We start from the raw sequence: 16,456 nt of genomic DNA on the forward strand, positions 1-16,456 counted from the left end.
TGTACATGTAAGTTCTCCAAAGGAAAAGTATCACATAAGCAGAATGAAATGGAGGGAAACACAGCTCATTGGATTTAAGGGACTCTTTTTGCCAGTCCTCCTAAATTTCTCTTAAACAGTTTTGTTTCTGTTTCTTAGAGGAGAACAAAGCCATTCTTAATCACGTTTTTTAAATACACGGGCTTGTTACCCATCTGTTTTCTGAATATGATTGCGTATACTTTTCTTTATTAGAGGATACTGTCATCCACCCAGCAGTGTTTATGGGGGTTGGGGATATTCCACACAGAAATTGTACATTGGAGCAGAGCTGGGACTAGGGAGAGGCGAATGAAGCCCAAAGTTTAAGGGGAGGGAGAAGCTTTAAAAAGAAAAAAGAAAAGAAAAGGGGCCTCGGTAATCAAGATAAATAGTATTATTTATTTATTTATTTATAAATTTAAAAAAAATTTATTTGGCCCCACCGTGCAGCGTGTGGGATCTTAGTTCCCCGACAGCTCAAACTACTAGTGTTTTGCTTTTCATCATCACTTGGGGTTTTTGGGGGTTTTTTTTTTTTTTTTTTTTGCGGTACGCGGGCCTCTCTCACTGTTGTGGCCTCTCCCATTGCGGAGCACAGGCTCCGGACGCGCAGGCTCAGCGGCCATGGCTCACGGGCCCAGCCGCTCCGTGGCATGTGGGATCTTCCCGGACCGGGGCACGCACCCGCGTCCCCTGCATCGGCAGGCGGACTCTCAACCACTGCGCCACCAGGGAAGCCCTCACTTGGGGTTTTTTGTTTGATTTGCTGTTGGCATGGCATTGTTGCTGATCCTGTTTTCATTTAAATTTTTGATATTTTTTTCATCATAGATTTTTTGCATGAATTTTGATTTTTTTAAATATTAAATTTAAACATTGTTTGTCTTGATTACTGGGTTTTTTTGGGCACCCCCTTAAATTTTGCACCTAGGGCGAGTGGCTCACTTGCCTCACCCTTGTTGTGGCGCTTATCAGATAGCAGCAAACTTTTCCTGCAAAGGGCCCAATAGTAAATATTTTCAGCTTTGCAGGCCATAGATTCTCTTTGCACCTACTCATTTCTGCTATTGTGTTGTGAAAGCAGACATGATGTGCATGAGTGGTTATGGCAGTGGGCCAGTCTGCTGCCCCTATTTTAGATCGTGAGTGTGAGCATACAATTATTAAAAATAATGATTCCGAACGAGTAGCATAATTTTGTTTAAATGGTGCTGCCATCTGCACTTCAGGTGGGCAATTCCAGCTTTTCAAGATGCTAGAGAAGTTTTTGGCAAATTTTTTCAGATGGCACTGCCCATTCTGTTAACACTGGTTTAGCTTTCAAATCAATGACATTCCCAGTATATACTTTATACCATATTCACTTTGATTGGATTTGGGAGTTTTTGTATCCAGTTATTTCTACACATAGCTAATTTCATTTGCTTTGTAATGATCTGCAGTGATTTTACTCTCAGCCAGTAGGTACTTTTTGTTGTTGTTCCTTTCATATTTTATTTTTTCCCTCCAGTTTTATTGAGATGTAATTGACATACAGCACTGTATAAGCTTAAGGTATACAGCATAATGATTTGACTTACATACGTCGTGAAATGATCACAATAAGTTTAGTGAACATCCATCATCTCGTATAAACTTAAATGAGTAGAAAAATTTTTTCCTTATGATGAGAACTCTTAAGATTTATTCTGTTAACAACTTTCATGTATAACAAACAGTGGTGTTAACTATATTTATCATATTGTACGTCATATTTCTAGTACTTATCTTATAACTGAAAGTGTGTACCTTTTGACTGCTTTCATTCGATTCCCCCTCCCTCCATGCCCCACCTCTGGTACCCGCAGATCTGGTAATCACAAATCTGATCTCTTTTTCTATGAGTTTTTTTGTTTGTTTGTTTTTGAAGTATAACTGAGCCAGTAGGTAATCTTATTTCTAAGGTCTAGAAACACCAAGTCCTGTAACCACTTGACTTTACAGAAATAAGAATTATTTCCATATTCTCATTTCATACTTATATGTAATATTCATATTCTATATTTAAAGGGATTTAATTTTAGGAAATCTGTAACTCGAATGTTGAAGTATTGATTGATCTTAGGACTGATTGCTGTTTTTTAATTGTTAGACATGTTTCCTTTGTTGACTGTCCTGGCCACGATATTTTGATGGCTACTATGCTGAACGGTGCCGCAGTGATGGATGCAGCTCTTCTGTTGATAGGTAAATACGTCAGAACTGGTTTGGACAAATCATTGTGGGGCAAATCCAAGATGGACTATTTAAAGGGAAACTAAGGCCTTTAAGGGCCACATCCAGTACCTAAAGGTGACGGAAATGGGAACTAACATGTCAACCAGGATGATATCCTTGTCTACCAGCTATCACAAAATACTAAAGATAGACCTAGGGCAGATGTCTTATGAGAATTCTTTTGGTAGTATATATATATATATACATATATATATATATATATGTATTTGAAAAAATCAATAGTGCATTTTCTCCCCTTAGATCACATGAAATGATTTATTAGTTTTATATTTACATGTAAAAGTGCATGTATTTTTTTGTGTGTGTGCATCTTTGAGTTGTCTACTGCAACACTGGTGTATAATGGTTTTATTTAGATGCAAATCTCATTCATAATAAGTGCTGAAGTCTAGATGAATTGGGGTTTTCAAGGCTGGTGTTGTGCCACCTTCTTTATGTGAGCTGTCAAGAGATTTTGTTGCTATGGGATATAATATTTAAAAGTATGCCGAGTGGATATAGTATAGGACACCTGAACATCATCACTTAGGATGGTCATTAAGGTGCCCAAAAAACATACCTATTTCTTTATAATACCAATGGTTGTTCTTAGTGTTCTTCCCTCGGTTTGTTAGGGAGTAGCCTCTGATAGTAGCTGAAATTCATGGACTGTGTTAAGTGTCTTCCCTTAATTACTCTCTGCCTCTCAGGAGCTTGACTAGGCCAGAACGTCTCTAAGACTAGACGGAGCCAGAGGGCTCTTCCTTATGCCTGAGCAAAAGCTAAGGGCAGACCCTGAGATGTCAAACTTGTGGAGTCCAAGCTTTTGGCTTAGGACCAGGGAAGAGAGCCAGATGATCAGGAGGCTCCAGTGAATCCAGACACAGTGGATGAAGCAGGGGCAAAGGTGGATGCTCGGCAACGATCCAGGACTTTTGCCTTGAGTAGGGCTAGGGCATTCAAGCGTTTCCTTTTTTAGATGTCAGCTAGTGTTGTTTTGGTAGTACAATGCACATAACACAAAATTTAGCATCTTAGCCATTTAAAGTATACAATTCAATGATATTAAGTACATTCACAGTGTTCTACAAGTGTCAGCACTGTCTAGTTCTGGAACATTTTCATCACCCCAAAAGGAAACCCGGTGCCCATTAAGCAATCACTCTGATCCCCCTTTCCCTCAGTCCCTGGCAACCACTAACCTGCCTTCTGTCTCATGGATTTGCCTATTCTGACAAAGATTTCTAGCTAATTCTCATGCATCTTTTTTATTCTTTATTATTTAGCTGGTAATGAGTCTTGTCCTCAGCCCCAGACTTCTGAACACCTGGCTGCTATAGAAATCATGAAACTGAAGCATATTTTGATTCTACAAAATAAAATTGATTTGGTAAAAGAAAGCCAGGCTAAAGAACAGTATGAACAGATCCTTGCATTTGTACAAGGTAAGAAGCCATAGTATCTAATAAGAATCCTCCTCAGTGATAGTAAAATAAACAAAAGCATTTAAAAAAAAAAAAAAAACCTTAAGTCTTCGGAATTCCCTGGCAGTCCAGTGGTTAGGATTCTGCACTTTCACTGCCGAGGGAGTGGGTTCAATCCCTGGTCGGGGAACTAAGATCCCACAAGCCACGCGGCGCGGCCAAAAAAATTAATTAATTAATTATTTAAAAAATCCATTAAAAAAAACTTCAGTCTTAAGCTGTTCTTACTGAGTAGCTACTTTTAGAATTGAAACTGACAATGATTTATCTTTTAGTGTTCCTTTCCTCTAACAGCAGTGTTTTTCATTTCAGGGAAGACATCTTCTTATTGACATTTGATCCTTTCTTAGCCTTGTTTTTCTTGTTAGAAAGGTTGATTTCCTATGCACCCAGTTCTCTCATAACAAAAAAGAATAAATCATTTTGATTAAAATCTCATTGTGTTTGGTCCGTTTCTTTCACCAGCCTGTTTGACATTCAATTAATAAGGAGCAAATACTATATATGCCATCACTCTTTGATTAGCAGAGTCTGTAATTTTATCTTGACATTTATTGGGAAGTTAATTACATGTTATCAGAAATCTTTCAACTAGTAACGTGCTCTTTCCCAGGAGTGTTGGTATTTTATTCTTTTGAGCAGTTTTATCATTTTGATGTATTAAATATATCTATTAATATATTTTGACTTTTTTTCCCCTTAAGTGAAATAGTATTCATTTTCAGGAGCAAAAACAAACATAGAATACTGACACTTTTCTAAAAAGAATTATCATTTTCTACCTGTTGCTGGCATTTGGGGATGTTTAGGCATCTATTTTAGTAATCTTAACTGTTTCCTATAATATGTAAAGAACAAGTTCTGTAAAACTGAAGAATTTTGATCTTTCTGAATTTTGTCTTATAGGTACAGTAGCAGAAGGAGCTCCTATTATTCCAATTTCTGCTCAGCTAAAATACAATATTGAAGTTGTCTGTGAGTACATAGTAAAGAAAATTCCAGTACCTCCAAGAGACTTTACTTCAGAACCCCGACTTATTGGTAAGTGATAGGATTTTGTCTGATCTTTTCCACATTGGTGATTCCTCTTTAAGGGAATCAGCAATGATTTCTGCAGAGGTGATAATAAATTACAATCTCCATAAAATTTTTTTTGAACTCAATTAATTCTGAGATTGTATTAGCAGTACTAGATTGCATTACTGATGAGAGAAAGTTTTGAATACAGAAGGAACTTTTAGTCTTTTTGTGCTTGGTATGTGATATGTTACGTGATTGAGATGGAGTAATGCATTATTCTGTATGGAATTATGTTTTAGTCAGGAGCAGGATATTAGAATTTCCATACAAATTATTTCATTGTACCATTAATGAAGATTTTCATCTCTTTCAACTTATTTAAGTTCGTAGTACCAATATTGGTATAATTTGATCATCTAAACTCGTGATTTCTACATAGATATAGGAGCCTTTTCAAAACAGACATTTGAACCCCTCCCTTCAGCCAGGCCCCGCCTCTGTGTGTTGTGGGAAGGGTTCTCTGGGGTGACTGTGATGTGTACCCCTTGTTAATGATCACTGCTCTCAGGACCGAAGTGCAGGTCATGTAGTTCTAGGGTTGTGGGGTTTTTTGTTTTTTGTTTTTAATTAATTAATTTATTTATTTATTTATCTTTTGACTATGTTGGGTCTTTGTTGCTGTGTGTGGGCTTTCTCTAGTTGCGGCGAGCCAGGGCTACTCTTCGTTGCAGTGCACAGGCTTCTCATTGCGGAGCACAGGCTCTAGGCGCGCCAGCTCAGTAGTTCTGGCTCGTGGGCTCTAGAGCGCAGGCTCAGTAGTTGTGATGCACGGGCTTAGTTGCTCTGTGGCATGTGGGATCTTCCCGGACCAGGGATCGAACCCTTGTCCCCTGCATTCGCAGGTGGATTCTTAACCACTGCGCCACCAGGGAAGTCCAATCCTAGGGTTGTTTTGAAGTTTTAAAACTACATTTTTAATGCAGAAATCATATAATATAGAGGTATATGAAGAAAAAGGTCTACAATCTCCCTGCCTCGCCCCTTAGCCCTGAAGTAACCAAAGTTAACAGTTGGTGTGTACTATTCCCGCACCTTTCTCTTTGTTCATATCATCATGTATAAACATATATACATTTCTTGTTTTAGTTTTTGTTTATGGAAGTGGGATCATACTATGCATAACTAGTTTTTTCTTTTTTCCTTAACAATATATGATGGTTATCCTTCCACATCATTACATGTGCTCTAACATTCTTTTTTAATAACTGCTATTAATAACTGCTGCTATTAATAATAGCTATTAATAACTCCATACTATGGGTGTACCATAATATGCCTCCTATCAATGAACTTTTAAGTTATTTCCACTTTGTCCATTGTAATTAAGGTTGCAGTATACTTAGTTGGAATAATATTAGATTTTGTCACAGTTCCCCTTGTATAAATCTTATGTGTCTACTATTTTAGAGAAGTTAACTTAATCAAATTTTTCTGAAGTTAAAGTGAATAGAATTGGCTTTAATTTGTTTTGTTTTTTTTAGTTATTAGATCCTTTGATGTCAACAAACCTGGCTGTGAAGTTGATGACCTTAAGGGGGGTGTAGCTGGTGGCAGTATTCTAAAAGGAGTATTAAAGGTAAACTAGGTTTTGGTTGTTGTGTTTTTATTTTGTTTGTTTTTCTCTTGTCTTAATTAGGAAAATAGTATGAACACTCCAAATTGAAAAATAATTTTTTTCTTCATGGTGTCTAGTACTTGATATAGACTTCTTTGTTTACTATTATATCTTTTGAGTGTGTTTGACCTTAACTTTATAGGCTTCTATGAATATGGAGCACATTTTATATGGTGATAGGCCTGTGTGGTAGGTAGTTTGAAACATTTGGATGGTTCTGGTTTTGAAGATCTCTCCCACATCTTTTTTTTTTAAAATAGTGATCTTTGAAATAGAGAAAGGATTGCTTTTCAGTTTTGTGGTCTTCCTGTTAGGACTTTTTGTATGTAATGGAAATCGTGTTGTCCCACAAATTCTAATCACTAATTTATATTTTTACAGGTGGGCCAGGAGATAGAAGTCAGACCTGGTATTGTTTCCAAAGATAGTGAAGGAAAGCTCATGTGTAAACCCATCTTTTCCAAAATTGTATCACTTTTCGCAGAGCATAATGATCTTCAGTATGCTGCTCCAGGAGGTCTTATTGGTAAAGATTTTTCTCTCATCCCTACGTTTTTAATTTGTGGATATTCATGGTACTTTTCATGAGAAACATATAAAGATATAGATTTTTAATTTGATGTTTAATAATTGAATGGGGTAGAGGAACATATGTGGTTAAGCTGTTGATTTTAGGTCATAAGATGGTTTCATGTGTTTGTAAAAATTATTTTTAAACATAAAGTAGGGCTTCCCTGGTGGCGCAGTGGTTGAGAGTCCGCCTGCCGATGCGGGGGACATGGGTTCATGCCCCGGTCCGGGAAGATCCCACATGCCGCTGAGCGGCTGGGCCCGTGAGCCATGGCCGCTGAGCCTGCGCGTCCGGAGCCTGTGCTCCTTAACGGGAGAGGCCACAACAGTGAGAGGCCCGCGTATAGCAAAAAAAATAAAATAAACATAAACATAAAGTAGAATTTTGGTTTAGTTTTGTTTCTTTTTTTGTGCGGTACGTGGGCCTCTCACTGTTGTGGCCTCTCCCGTTGCGGAGCACAGGCTCCGGACGCGCAGGCTCAGCGGCCATGGCTCACGGGCCCAGCCGCTCAGCGGCATGTGGGATCTTCCCGGACCGGGGCATGAACCCGTGTCCCCCGCATTGGCAGGCGGACTCTCAACCACTGCGCCACCAGGGAAGCCCTTGGTTTAGTTTTTAAAGTAGCTCCTTTTTAGCAGTAACAAAGCAAGTTTTATGTCCTATCATTTAAAATACCTAACTATACTTTTTTTTTTAGCCTACATGGTTTTGGGGGTAGAGTGGTGGTGTTTTTTCGTTTCTGTTTTTGTTTTTTTTAATGTATGTTTTGCAAATGGAGAGTTACCCACAAGTGTCAGCTGAATCATGTCAGATCATAGTTATACTGAGGTGGGAATTAAAGAAGATAACTTCCGTTATGTTGGAATTACTGAGATAATTTATGGATCTTCTCATCTCATACAATAGTGTATTACCAGATACCCAGAAAAAGGCAAGATACAGTGAGAATTAGAGGTATTATAACTTACGGATTAAAGAAGAAAACATTTGGTGAAGGAGTTTGTCTTTTTGTTCTCTGGTGTTTGGCTATATAATTCATTTTTCTATTGTATATTGTAATTAGGAGTTTACCGTGTATAATTTTATCCTTTTTGTTTGTTTTGTAAACAAGGAAACTCTGGAGACTTCTAAAATTTAACTTATGGAACTTTTCAAACATAAAAGTAGAGAGAATAGTGTAATGTAGTGTAATGTAGTGTAATGTGTGGTCATGTAGCCACCACCCAGGTTCAACAGTTAATACTTTACCACTCTTTTTTTTTCACTTTGGCCACGCTACGCGGTTTGCGGGATATTAGTTCCCCAAAACCTGGGCCCACGGCAGTGAGAGCACCAACTCCTAACCGCTGGACTGCCAGGAATTCCCAGTACTTTACTGTTCTTGCCTCATCTTTGTATCTTCTTCCCTCTTCTGCTTGAAAGACATATAGCTAAAATATTTTGAAGTGGATCCCAGGAATCATATAAAGTCTTTAAGCTATCTTTTTGATGAGCCTTCCAGGGGAGAAATGGCAGGCAAATATCCTGAAAGCTACTCATTATGAATTTCGTATCTTTTCAACCTTCATTAAGGATATTCAGGCTCATTTTTGAGTTAGGCTCTTAGCTCTGTTTGTCCTTTGCTTAGAATTTAAATCAAGAGAATCTTTCTGTTCTCAAATGTTCAACTAACCCATGAGTTTACAGTTCTGTTTCTTCATATAAAACAGGTATTTTGTCACATCTATGTAGCTAATACATGAGTATGAAAATATAAGTGTGTATTAAAATGTATAGGTATATGCTGTACTTGTTTGACTAAGTCTTTTGGGTAAACAGCTTTATAGGAAATAAAATGTTGAACAATAAAATATATATCTTATTTTGTATTAGGAGTTGGAACAAAAATTGACCCCACTTTGTGCCGGGCTGACAGAATGGTGGGGCAGGTACTTGGTGCAGTTGGAGCTTTACCTGAGATCTTCACAGAACTGGAAATTTCCTATTTCTTGCTTAGACGGCTTCTAGGTGTACGCACTGAAGGAGACAAGAAAGCAGCAAAAGTAAGTGCTTTCTGTAATTCCTGTTCCAAAAAGAGTGACAGTGAAGTTAAGACCAGTTTTGAGGTTCATTTCTTTTCAGTTAACATGGGATTAAGAAAAAAGAAAAGGTAGATAAACTTGACTTCCTGAAAATTGAGAACTTCTGTATGGCAGTCAGTTCAAAGTTAAACAAAACAGGAAACAGTATGTCATGTATAACAGTGACATGATAATTCCTATTATCCATGTGTTTTTTTAAAAAAGTCTTACTGAGATCAGGGTGGCAGAGATGGAAAATTGCTGACATCTTTTGTTGGCAAGGTTGTAGGAAAATAAGCAGTTGTTTGGAAAGCATTTTCTTGATTTTGGGGTTTATTTTTCCCCCCTTGATTTCCCTAGGTGCAAAAGCTGTCTAAGAATGAAGTGCTTATGGTGAACATAGGATCCCTGTCGACAGGAGGAAGAGTTAGTGCAGTCAAGGCTGATTTGGGCAAAATCGTTTTGACTAATCCTGTGTGCACAGAAGTAGGAGAAAAAATTGCACTTAGCCGAAGAGTTGAGAAACACTGGCGGTAAGTTTATTAGCCTTTGTCAGTGTCTAATAAAAAAGACAGAATCAGTTTTCTTAACACATGCACAAACACACTTTACCTTGAATGCAACAGTTACTGTACTGTGGTTTCAAGTCTCAACTGTTTATTCGAATGACTTAGAAATCTGTATTTCTAGGCCTGATGAGTGATAGACACAACCTATGCGAAAACCAGTGAACTTAGGTTTACTATCTCTCTTATCTTTTTCTGAACCGTTTGAGGAATAGGTTGCCCCTTGATGTCTTAATACTTTGATGTATATTTCCTAAAAACAAGGATATTCTCTTATATAACCACTTAACAAGTTTAACATTGTTAAAATACTGAAATCTACATTTTCCAGTTTTATCACTTCTTCCAGTAATGTCCTCTGTGTCCCCCGTCTAGGATCGTGCATTGCATTTAGTTCTCATGTCTCTTGATCTCTAATCTGGAACTTCCTCAGCCTTTCTTTGTCTTGTCATTGGCAATTTTGAAGAATACAAGCTAGTTCCTTTCTAGACTGCTCCTCAGTTTGGGTTTACTTGGTATTTCCTAAGATTAGGTTCAGGTTATGAATTCTTGGTTGGAATACTTTGGTGTAGGTGATGATGTCTCTCCTTAGGGAGTCACAGCCAGAGACACATGATATCTGATTCCTCCTTGTTGAGGTTAATTTTGATCATGCAGTCAAGGTGTTAGCCAGTTTCTCCACTATATGGTTACTCTTTTTTACCCTTGCTAGTAAGCGTTCTGTGGGGCGACTCTATGCAAATAGCCTGCTCCTCATCAAATCCCACCCCGCTGGATTTAGCATCCACTGATGATTTTTGTCTGAACTGAGCTTGATTACGGTGTTTACAAAATGGTGATCCCCATCCCCCAGCTCCACCACTCCTCATTTATCATTTGTCATTCTTTCTGCCCCGTTATTTACTTATCTAGTTATAATACACACTCATGGCATCCTATTTTATTCAGTAGGTTATGATTCATTACTGTTCTTATTTATTTATTTATTTAGAATTTTTGAATTTTATTTATTTTTTATACAGCAGGTTCTTATTAGTTATTCATTTTATACATATTAGTGTATATATGTCAATCCCAATCTCCCAGTTCATCCCACCACCACCTCCCCACCCCGCCAAGTTTGTTCTCTCCATCTGTGTCTCTATTTCTGCCTTGCAAACCGGTTCATCTGTACCGTTTTTCTAGGTTCCACAAATATGCGTTAATACACGTATTTGTTTTTCTCTTTCTGACTTACTTCACTCTGTATGACAGTCTCTAGATCCATCCGTGTCTCTACAAATGACCCAATTTCGTTCCTTTTTATGGCTGAGTAATATTCCACTGTATATATGTACCACATCTTTATCCATTCGTCTGTCAGTGGGCACTTAGGTTGCTTCCATGTTCTGGCTGTTGTAAATAGTGCTGCAGTGAACATTGTGGTACATGACTCTTTGAATTATGGTTTTCTCAGGTATATGCCCAGTAGTGGGATTGCTGGGTCGTACGGTAGTTCTATTTTTCGTTTTTTAAGGAACTGCCATACTGTTCTCTGTAGTGGCTGTATCAATTTACATTCCCACCAACAGTGCAAGAGGGTTCCCTTTTCTCCACACCCTCTCCAGCATTTGTTGTTTGTAGATTTTCTGATGATGCCCATTCTGACTGGTGTGAGGTGATAACCTGTTCTTATTTATTTTGATGCCCAAACTGTCGAGGATTTGTCCAGTAGAGACCCTTTAGGTGACTCCTATGTCCTTTTGACATTTCCCCTCTTTTTTTTAAAGCTATTATCTTATTAAGGAATCCATTTCTGTGACTGTCATGAAACCCAGGCTAGGTTAGCAGTGATGCATTCTGGAGGTAACTACATCCCACTCTGGACTTTCTGGTAATAGCCACTGTCTTCTCTACCTCAGCTGAAAACCCAGAATCAGTCCCTACCTTCCTACCTTGAGAAGATGCCAACTACATAAGAGGCTTTTTCAGAGAAGATGACTTTTCTTAGAAGACAAACCCTCTGCTTTGTTTTACGAAGCAGATAGCAACCCCATGGATAGGTTGGGACTTGCGCAAGCCTCAGTATTTCCCCATTGGGTTTGTTTTTGGTTTTGGTTTTTTGACAGTTCCTTACTTTGTGGCACAAGGTGCTCTGGAATCATCTTGTACCTCTCCCCTGCTCCAGTTTAGAATTGGTCATTTCTCCTGAGGAGGCCCTGGTTCCTCTTAGTGGAAAATGGTATTAGAAATGCAGATATGGGTGCTAGGTGTGCTTGTTGTTCCTAAGGTGCTGTTGCTTCGGGGCACTTCGAGTGGATAGAGCTAGGAAACATGCACATATTGTTGACTCCTGTCTCTTTTCTCTTTTCCTGGTTAGTTACTGAATCTACTGTTTCCTTTCTATTCTGTGTGACCTCATTATAGCCCATACCACCATCATTTCACACATAAAAGTTATTGCAAAAGATTCCTAATTTGCCTCTTCCACTGTTACTTAAGCACTCAGTCAAAATTAATCTTCGTTAAACATTTTTTCATGCTGTACTCAGTAATTTTTAGTAGCTTCCCACTACTTTCTGATATTCAGGACCTTTCTGGAAGCCTGCTTGAAAGAATTTTAAGTTTCTCCTGCTTTGTCTCATATAAACCCTCTAAATTAGACTGTTCTGTGTCCTGATTGTCCCCATAATTACTCAAGTCACCCTTGGCTTTTTTTTCTCATTACCTACCTCCCTTATTAAGGCTTCCCTGGTACAGTGCCTCAGGATGGTCTCTCACCATTTACTGTTCAGAAGATATGAATTATTACTCTCTAATTTAGACAGAGTTAAACTTTTTGTTCTCTTTTAAGTAAATCATTTCTGCTTTGTGGTGATTTATGCCTGCTTGATTTTACTCTCTTGTGTGATTATACTATTTGCTGTTATAGACATACTGATTTACAGTGTATTTTAAAAGAAAGGAATGACCTTTTTGTGTCTGTGTACTATTTTTTTTATATATTTATTTATTTATTTGGCTGCGCCAGGTCTTAGTTGTGGCACACAGGGTCTTCATTGCTGCGTGCGGGAGCTTTTGTTGTGGCACGTGAACTCTTAGTTGCAGCATGTGGGATCTAGTTCCCTGACCAGGGGTCGAACCCGGTCCCCCTGCACTGGGAGCACAGAGTCTTAGCCACTGGACCACCAGTGAGGTCCCTGTCTACTAATATTGTAAGAGGATTCTACCCAAATGAAATTTTATACCTTGCTTAAAAATTAGCAAGTATGTTAAAAGAAATGAAAGCATCTGAATGATCCTTATATTCTTTAGATTTGTTGTTTTTAACCCATGCTTAGGTAAGTTCTGTTCTAGAAGCTACAGTTGAGGTAGCAGTCTGGCCTGACCAGTGACTAGAGCAGACATTGAAAGAGAAGGAGCAGAAATCCCTCTGCTCTTGAGAGTAATCTGTTTATAGATTATCTAGTCCTCTGGGACTTCTCTTAATTTCCTTTACCAGCTAAAGTCATGGTAAAGCAAGCCATGGTGATCTGTTGAAGTGCTATGAATGGTTAAAAAACAAAACAGAACAAAACAAAAACATTTTCCAAAGAGGAAAAGAGAATGAAATTAAAAAAAAAAAATCAGACTGAGGTGGTTTGTGTATGGTTCCTTGGGCAGACTGGAAGTTTCTTCATTAGTGGTTCTGAGGGGCAGGTATATTTTGATAAGAGTGAAGATGAGCATATTTATACTAGCACCTTTTTGTTTGCTTTTCCTATCATTCCTTCTGGCTAGAGCCCATCTCTCTGGGTCTAAGAAGATAATGTGAGCTTTCTTTCTGAAGGAGCAGGTTTTGGAAACATTTAGATTTAGCAGATAGGCAAGTAAAACTAGTTGTGTCATGTGATTATGTGGTAATGATAATGAAATGGATATAAAATTCATTATTTCTTTTATTTTCATTTTGCAGTTTAATTGGTTGGGGTCAAATAAGAAGAGGAGTGACAATCAAGCCAACAGTAGATGATGACTGAAGAATTAAATAACAGATTTGGAGGAAGTCGGAATTTCTCTTAACAACCTAGGGGTATATTTACAAAGCAATAGTGAGGAGTTAATTTCACAGTTCATTACCTTAGGAGTAGCTGTAAGGTTATTTTCATTTTTTGGTTATGAAAATTTAACTTCTAGTACTAAAATAGGGTCTACAGTAAATGTAAAAATTGGCATAATGTTGGATTGAACCTACATTTTACCAGAAATTAATCATTCCCAAGTAATGTCTAATTTATACATCAGTGCAGGTTTGAAAGGAAACTGCTACAACCAGCCTTTGCTGTAGCACACATGCAACTGAATCTGTTTGAAATAAAAGTTTTCTTCTTGTTTTTCTTGATTCGTCTTTGAGTAGCTCCAGGCTTGAAGGATTATTGTTATCAGTAAAAACTTGAAGACAAATTCTTGAAGACCAACTTCCCTTTACCCCATATTTTATGTTGCTTTTATCTTTTTAACTTTGAGTGACAAATTAATAGGTTCAAATAAAATTGTCCTTTCACGCATGAGGGCTTGTTCCCATGGGCACTCCTTTCTCTCCCCTTTTTTTCTGGACTAGAACACAGGAAGCTAGAGCCCGAAGTTCTCATCCTCTCCCTGTGATGCCCTGCGATTGTTTCTGCACTGCTTTATGCCCGAAACCCTACAGCCTTCCCCCATTGGAAAGTACTGTTAACACCAGATGATTTTAGTTAAGTAACAAGGATCTTTCCAGGCCTTATTTTATGTTTTTTCTTAACTGCCCAACCTAATTGATAAGGTTATGATGTAGATTCAAATATTAGTAATCTTTGGAACTTTCAGGAGGCAAAAAATGTTATACAGCAAAGGGTGAGCCCTTTCGCTTTTAACTTAATCTCCGTGTTCCTGCACTTTTCCTGTGTTACGCATTTTAATTTTGTTTATTTTTGTTTCATAAAATTCTGTTAAAGCAGTGGTTCTTAACTCTGGCTGACATTAGAATTGTTGGGGAAGCTTAAAAAAAGATAGATGCTCCACAGAGATTCTGATTTTAATTGGCTTTGGGTAGAGCCCAGGCATTAATTTTTAAAGCTCCCCTGTGTTGAGTAACAAATTTAGAGAGTTGAGAAGTAAGAGTATCAAATAACAGAATCTTACTAAGGTTTGGTAGTCTGATAATATTCTTGTTTGCTTTTCTTAAATTTGCATTTAATATGGGACTTGATGCCACAGTTGTAACCTTGTGCTCTTTTGGGCATTGGACATGCTGCCTTGTAGAAGTTTAAAAGCTGTGGCTCTGGTTGTTACGTAAGTTTATAAGTTTTGGGGAAACATATTAATGTTACATACTTCCTTGACTTTGAAGGGTTGTGTTATAGCATGGAGAACACACTTAAATGAAACAAGGTTTTAATCCAGACATTAATTTTATGTCTAACATGTCCCCATGTGTTTTGTAAGCACCTTCTACCAGAAATTCTAGAGTAACCTAAGACCCAAGTTCACTGAGGTATTGTAATTGATCTCATGTCAGCACTGAAACCAGAAGTCTTTTCTATTTCAAACACCCACATGAATTTCAACAAATTTGCAAAGCACTGTGCTTAGTGTAAATGGGAATACGCAAATACGAAAACAGTGGGCCTTGTTTTCATAGAACAGTGATTCTCAGCAAAAGTTGTACCTGGTTGAGAATCTGCCTGTAATGCGAGGTTATTGATGAAAGTACACTGTATATGTAAATCCTGTTGGCTCTCCTGTTAAGGTATTTTCAGAATCTGACCAGTTCTCACCATCTGCACTGCTACTGTCCTAGTCCAAGCCACCAGTGGCTCTCACCTTGAATAGCCCTGTAACAACTCCTCACTTCCACACTTGCCCCACTGCAGTCTGTTCTCAAAACAGCCAGAGTTAACCTTTTTGTAAGAGAGGATGCTATGTACCACTCTGATAAATTATAAAGTTTATCTCACAGGAATGGGGGGCATCAGGACAGTAGCTTTGACATCTTCCAAATGATTTCCAGGCTGACCTAGAAAGCTCACTCTACTATTTCACTCTTTGTATGTAACCTCCAAAGATGATGATGATGATGTGTTTTTGGTTTTTGCAGAGCAAAAAAGAATTTTTCTTTTAATAAGAGTGTGCAAATAGCTGCACTCCCATAAAACTGAAATTCTATTTCTAGAAAAATTTAATATGGTGAAAGGAAATGGATGCTTCTCTGGAAACACAAAAATTTTTTTTAAATTACCAGAGATGAAGCAAATACCCTTAAAATATTGATAATCAAGAAACTGAGGTTATTAAAAAATTACCTCTGCAGAAGTTTCCACAAACTCACAATACAAGGAATGGGTAATTCCTGTTGTTTAATTTGTACCAGAATGTAGGACACAAAAAGGAGGCAAGAAAGGAGACATTCTAATTCATTGTTCAAAAGTATTATATCCTTGCTGCCCAAATGTGGAGAGAACACTACCAAAAACAAAGCAAAAGCAAACCACTAGAGACCATTCTCACAAAGATAAAATCCATACTAAAACATTAGTAAATTGAAGTCCAGCATTCTCTTGAAAGAGTAATGCATTCTTGTAGGTACCTGGAGCTTTTAGAGGTGGAGAGGAAAAAGCATACCTTGAAGATGTATTTGATACAATTCAAAAATTTTAAAATGTAGGTAATGTAGAGAAGGACACTATTAACTTGATATAAGGTACTCAGAGAACTATCAGAATCATTGTTTTTATTTTATTTTTTTTTATTATTATTTTTTTTTTGCGGTACGCGGGCCTCTCACTGTTGTGGCCTCTCCAGTTGCA

The 16,456-nt window shown here is 37.8% G+C and overlaps 1 protein-coding gene across 1 annotated transcript; it reads left to right on the plus strand.

Annotated features, from left to right (window-relative positions):
• The first annotated feature begins 2,152 nt into the window (after nt 1-2,152).
• EIF2S3 (eukaryotic translation initiation factor 2 subunit gamma) lies at nt 2,153-14,005 on the plus strand. Its single transcript, XM_079728276.1, has 8 exons — nt 2,153-2,247; nt 3,564-3,722; nt 4,668-4,802; nt 6,323-6,417; nt 6,838-6,982; nt 8,900-9,069; nt 9,448-9,620; nt 13,588-14,005. The coding sequence occupies exons 1-8, from the start codon at nt 2,193-2,195 to the stop codon at nt 13,649-13,651; spliced, it is 996 nt and encodes a 331-aa protein (XP_079584402.1). The 5' UTR covers nt 2,153-2,192; the 3' UTR covers nt 13,652-14,005.
• Nucleotides 14,006-16,456: the final 2,451 nt, after the last annotated feature.

The sequence above is a fragment of the Hyperoodon ampullatus genome (assembly GCF_949752795.1).
Source record: "Hyperoodon ampullatus genome assembly, chromosome: X".
Taxonomy (NCBI): domain Eukaryota; kingdom Metazoa; phylum Chordata; class Mammalia; order Artiodactyla; family Ziphiidae; genus Hyperoodon; species Hyperoodon ampullatus.

Excerpts from the sequence above, each read along its gene's own strand:
- EIF2S3 (XM_079728276.1), top strand. The coding sequence starts at position 2,193 with ATGGCTACTATGCTGAACGGTGCCGCAGTGATGGATGCAGCTCTTCTG. Across the intron at positions 6,418-6,837 it reads TTCTAAAAGGAGTATTAAAG|GTGGGCCAGGAGATAGAAGT; the intron begins GTAAACTAGGTT and ends ATATTTTTACAG. Across the intron at positions 6,983-8,899 it reads TGCTCCAGGAGGTCTTATTG|GAGTTGGAACAAAAATTGAC; the intron begins GTAAAGATTTTT and ends ATTTTGTATTAG.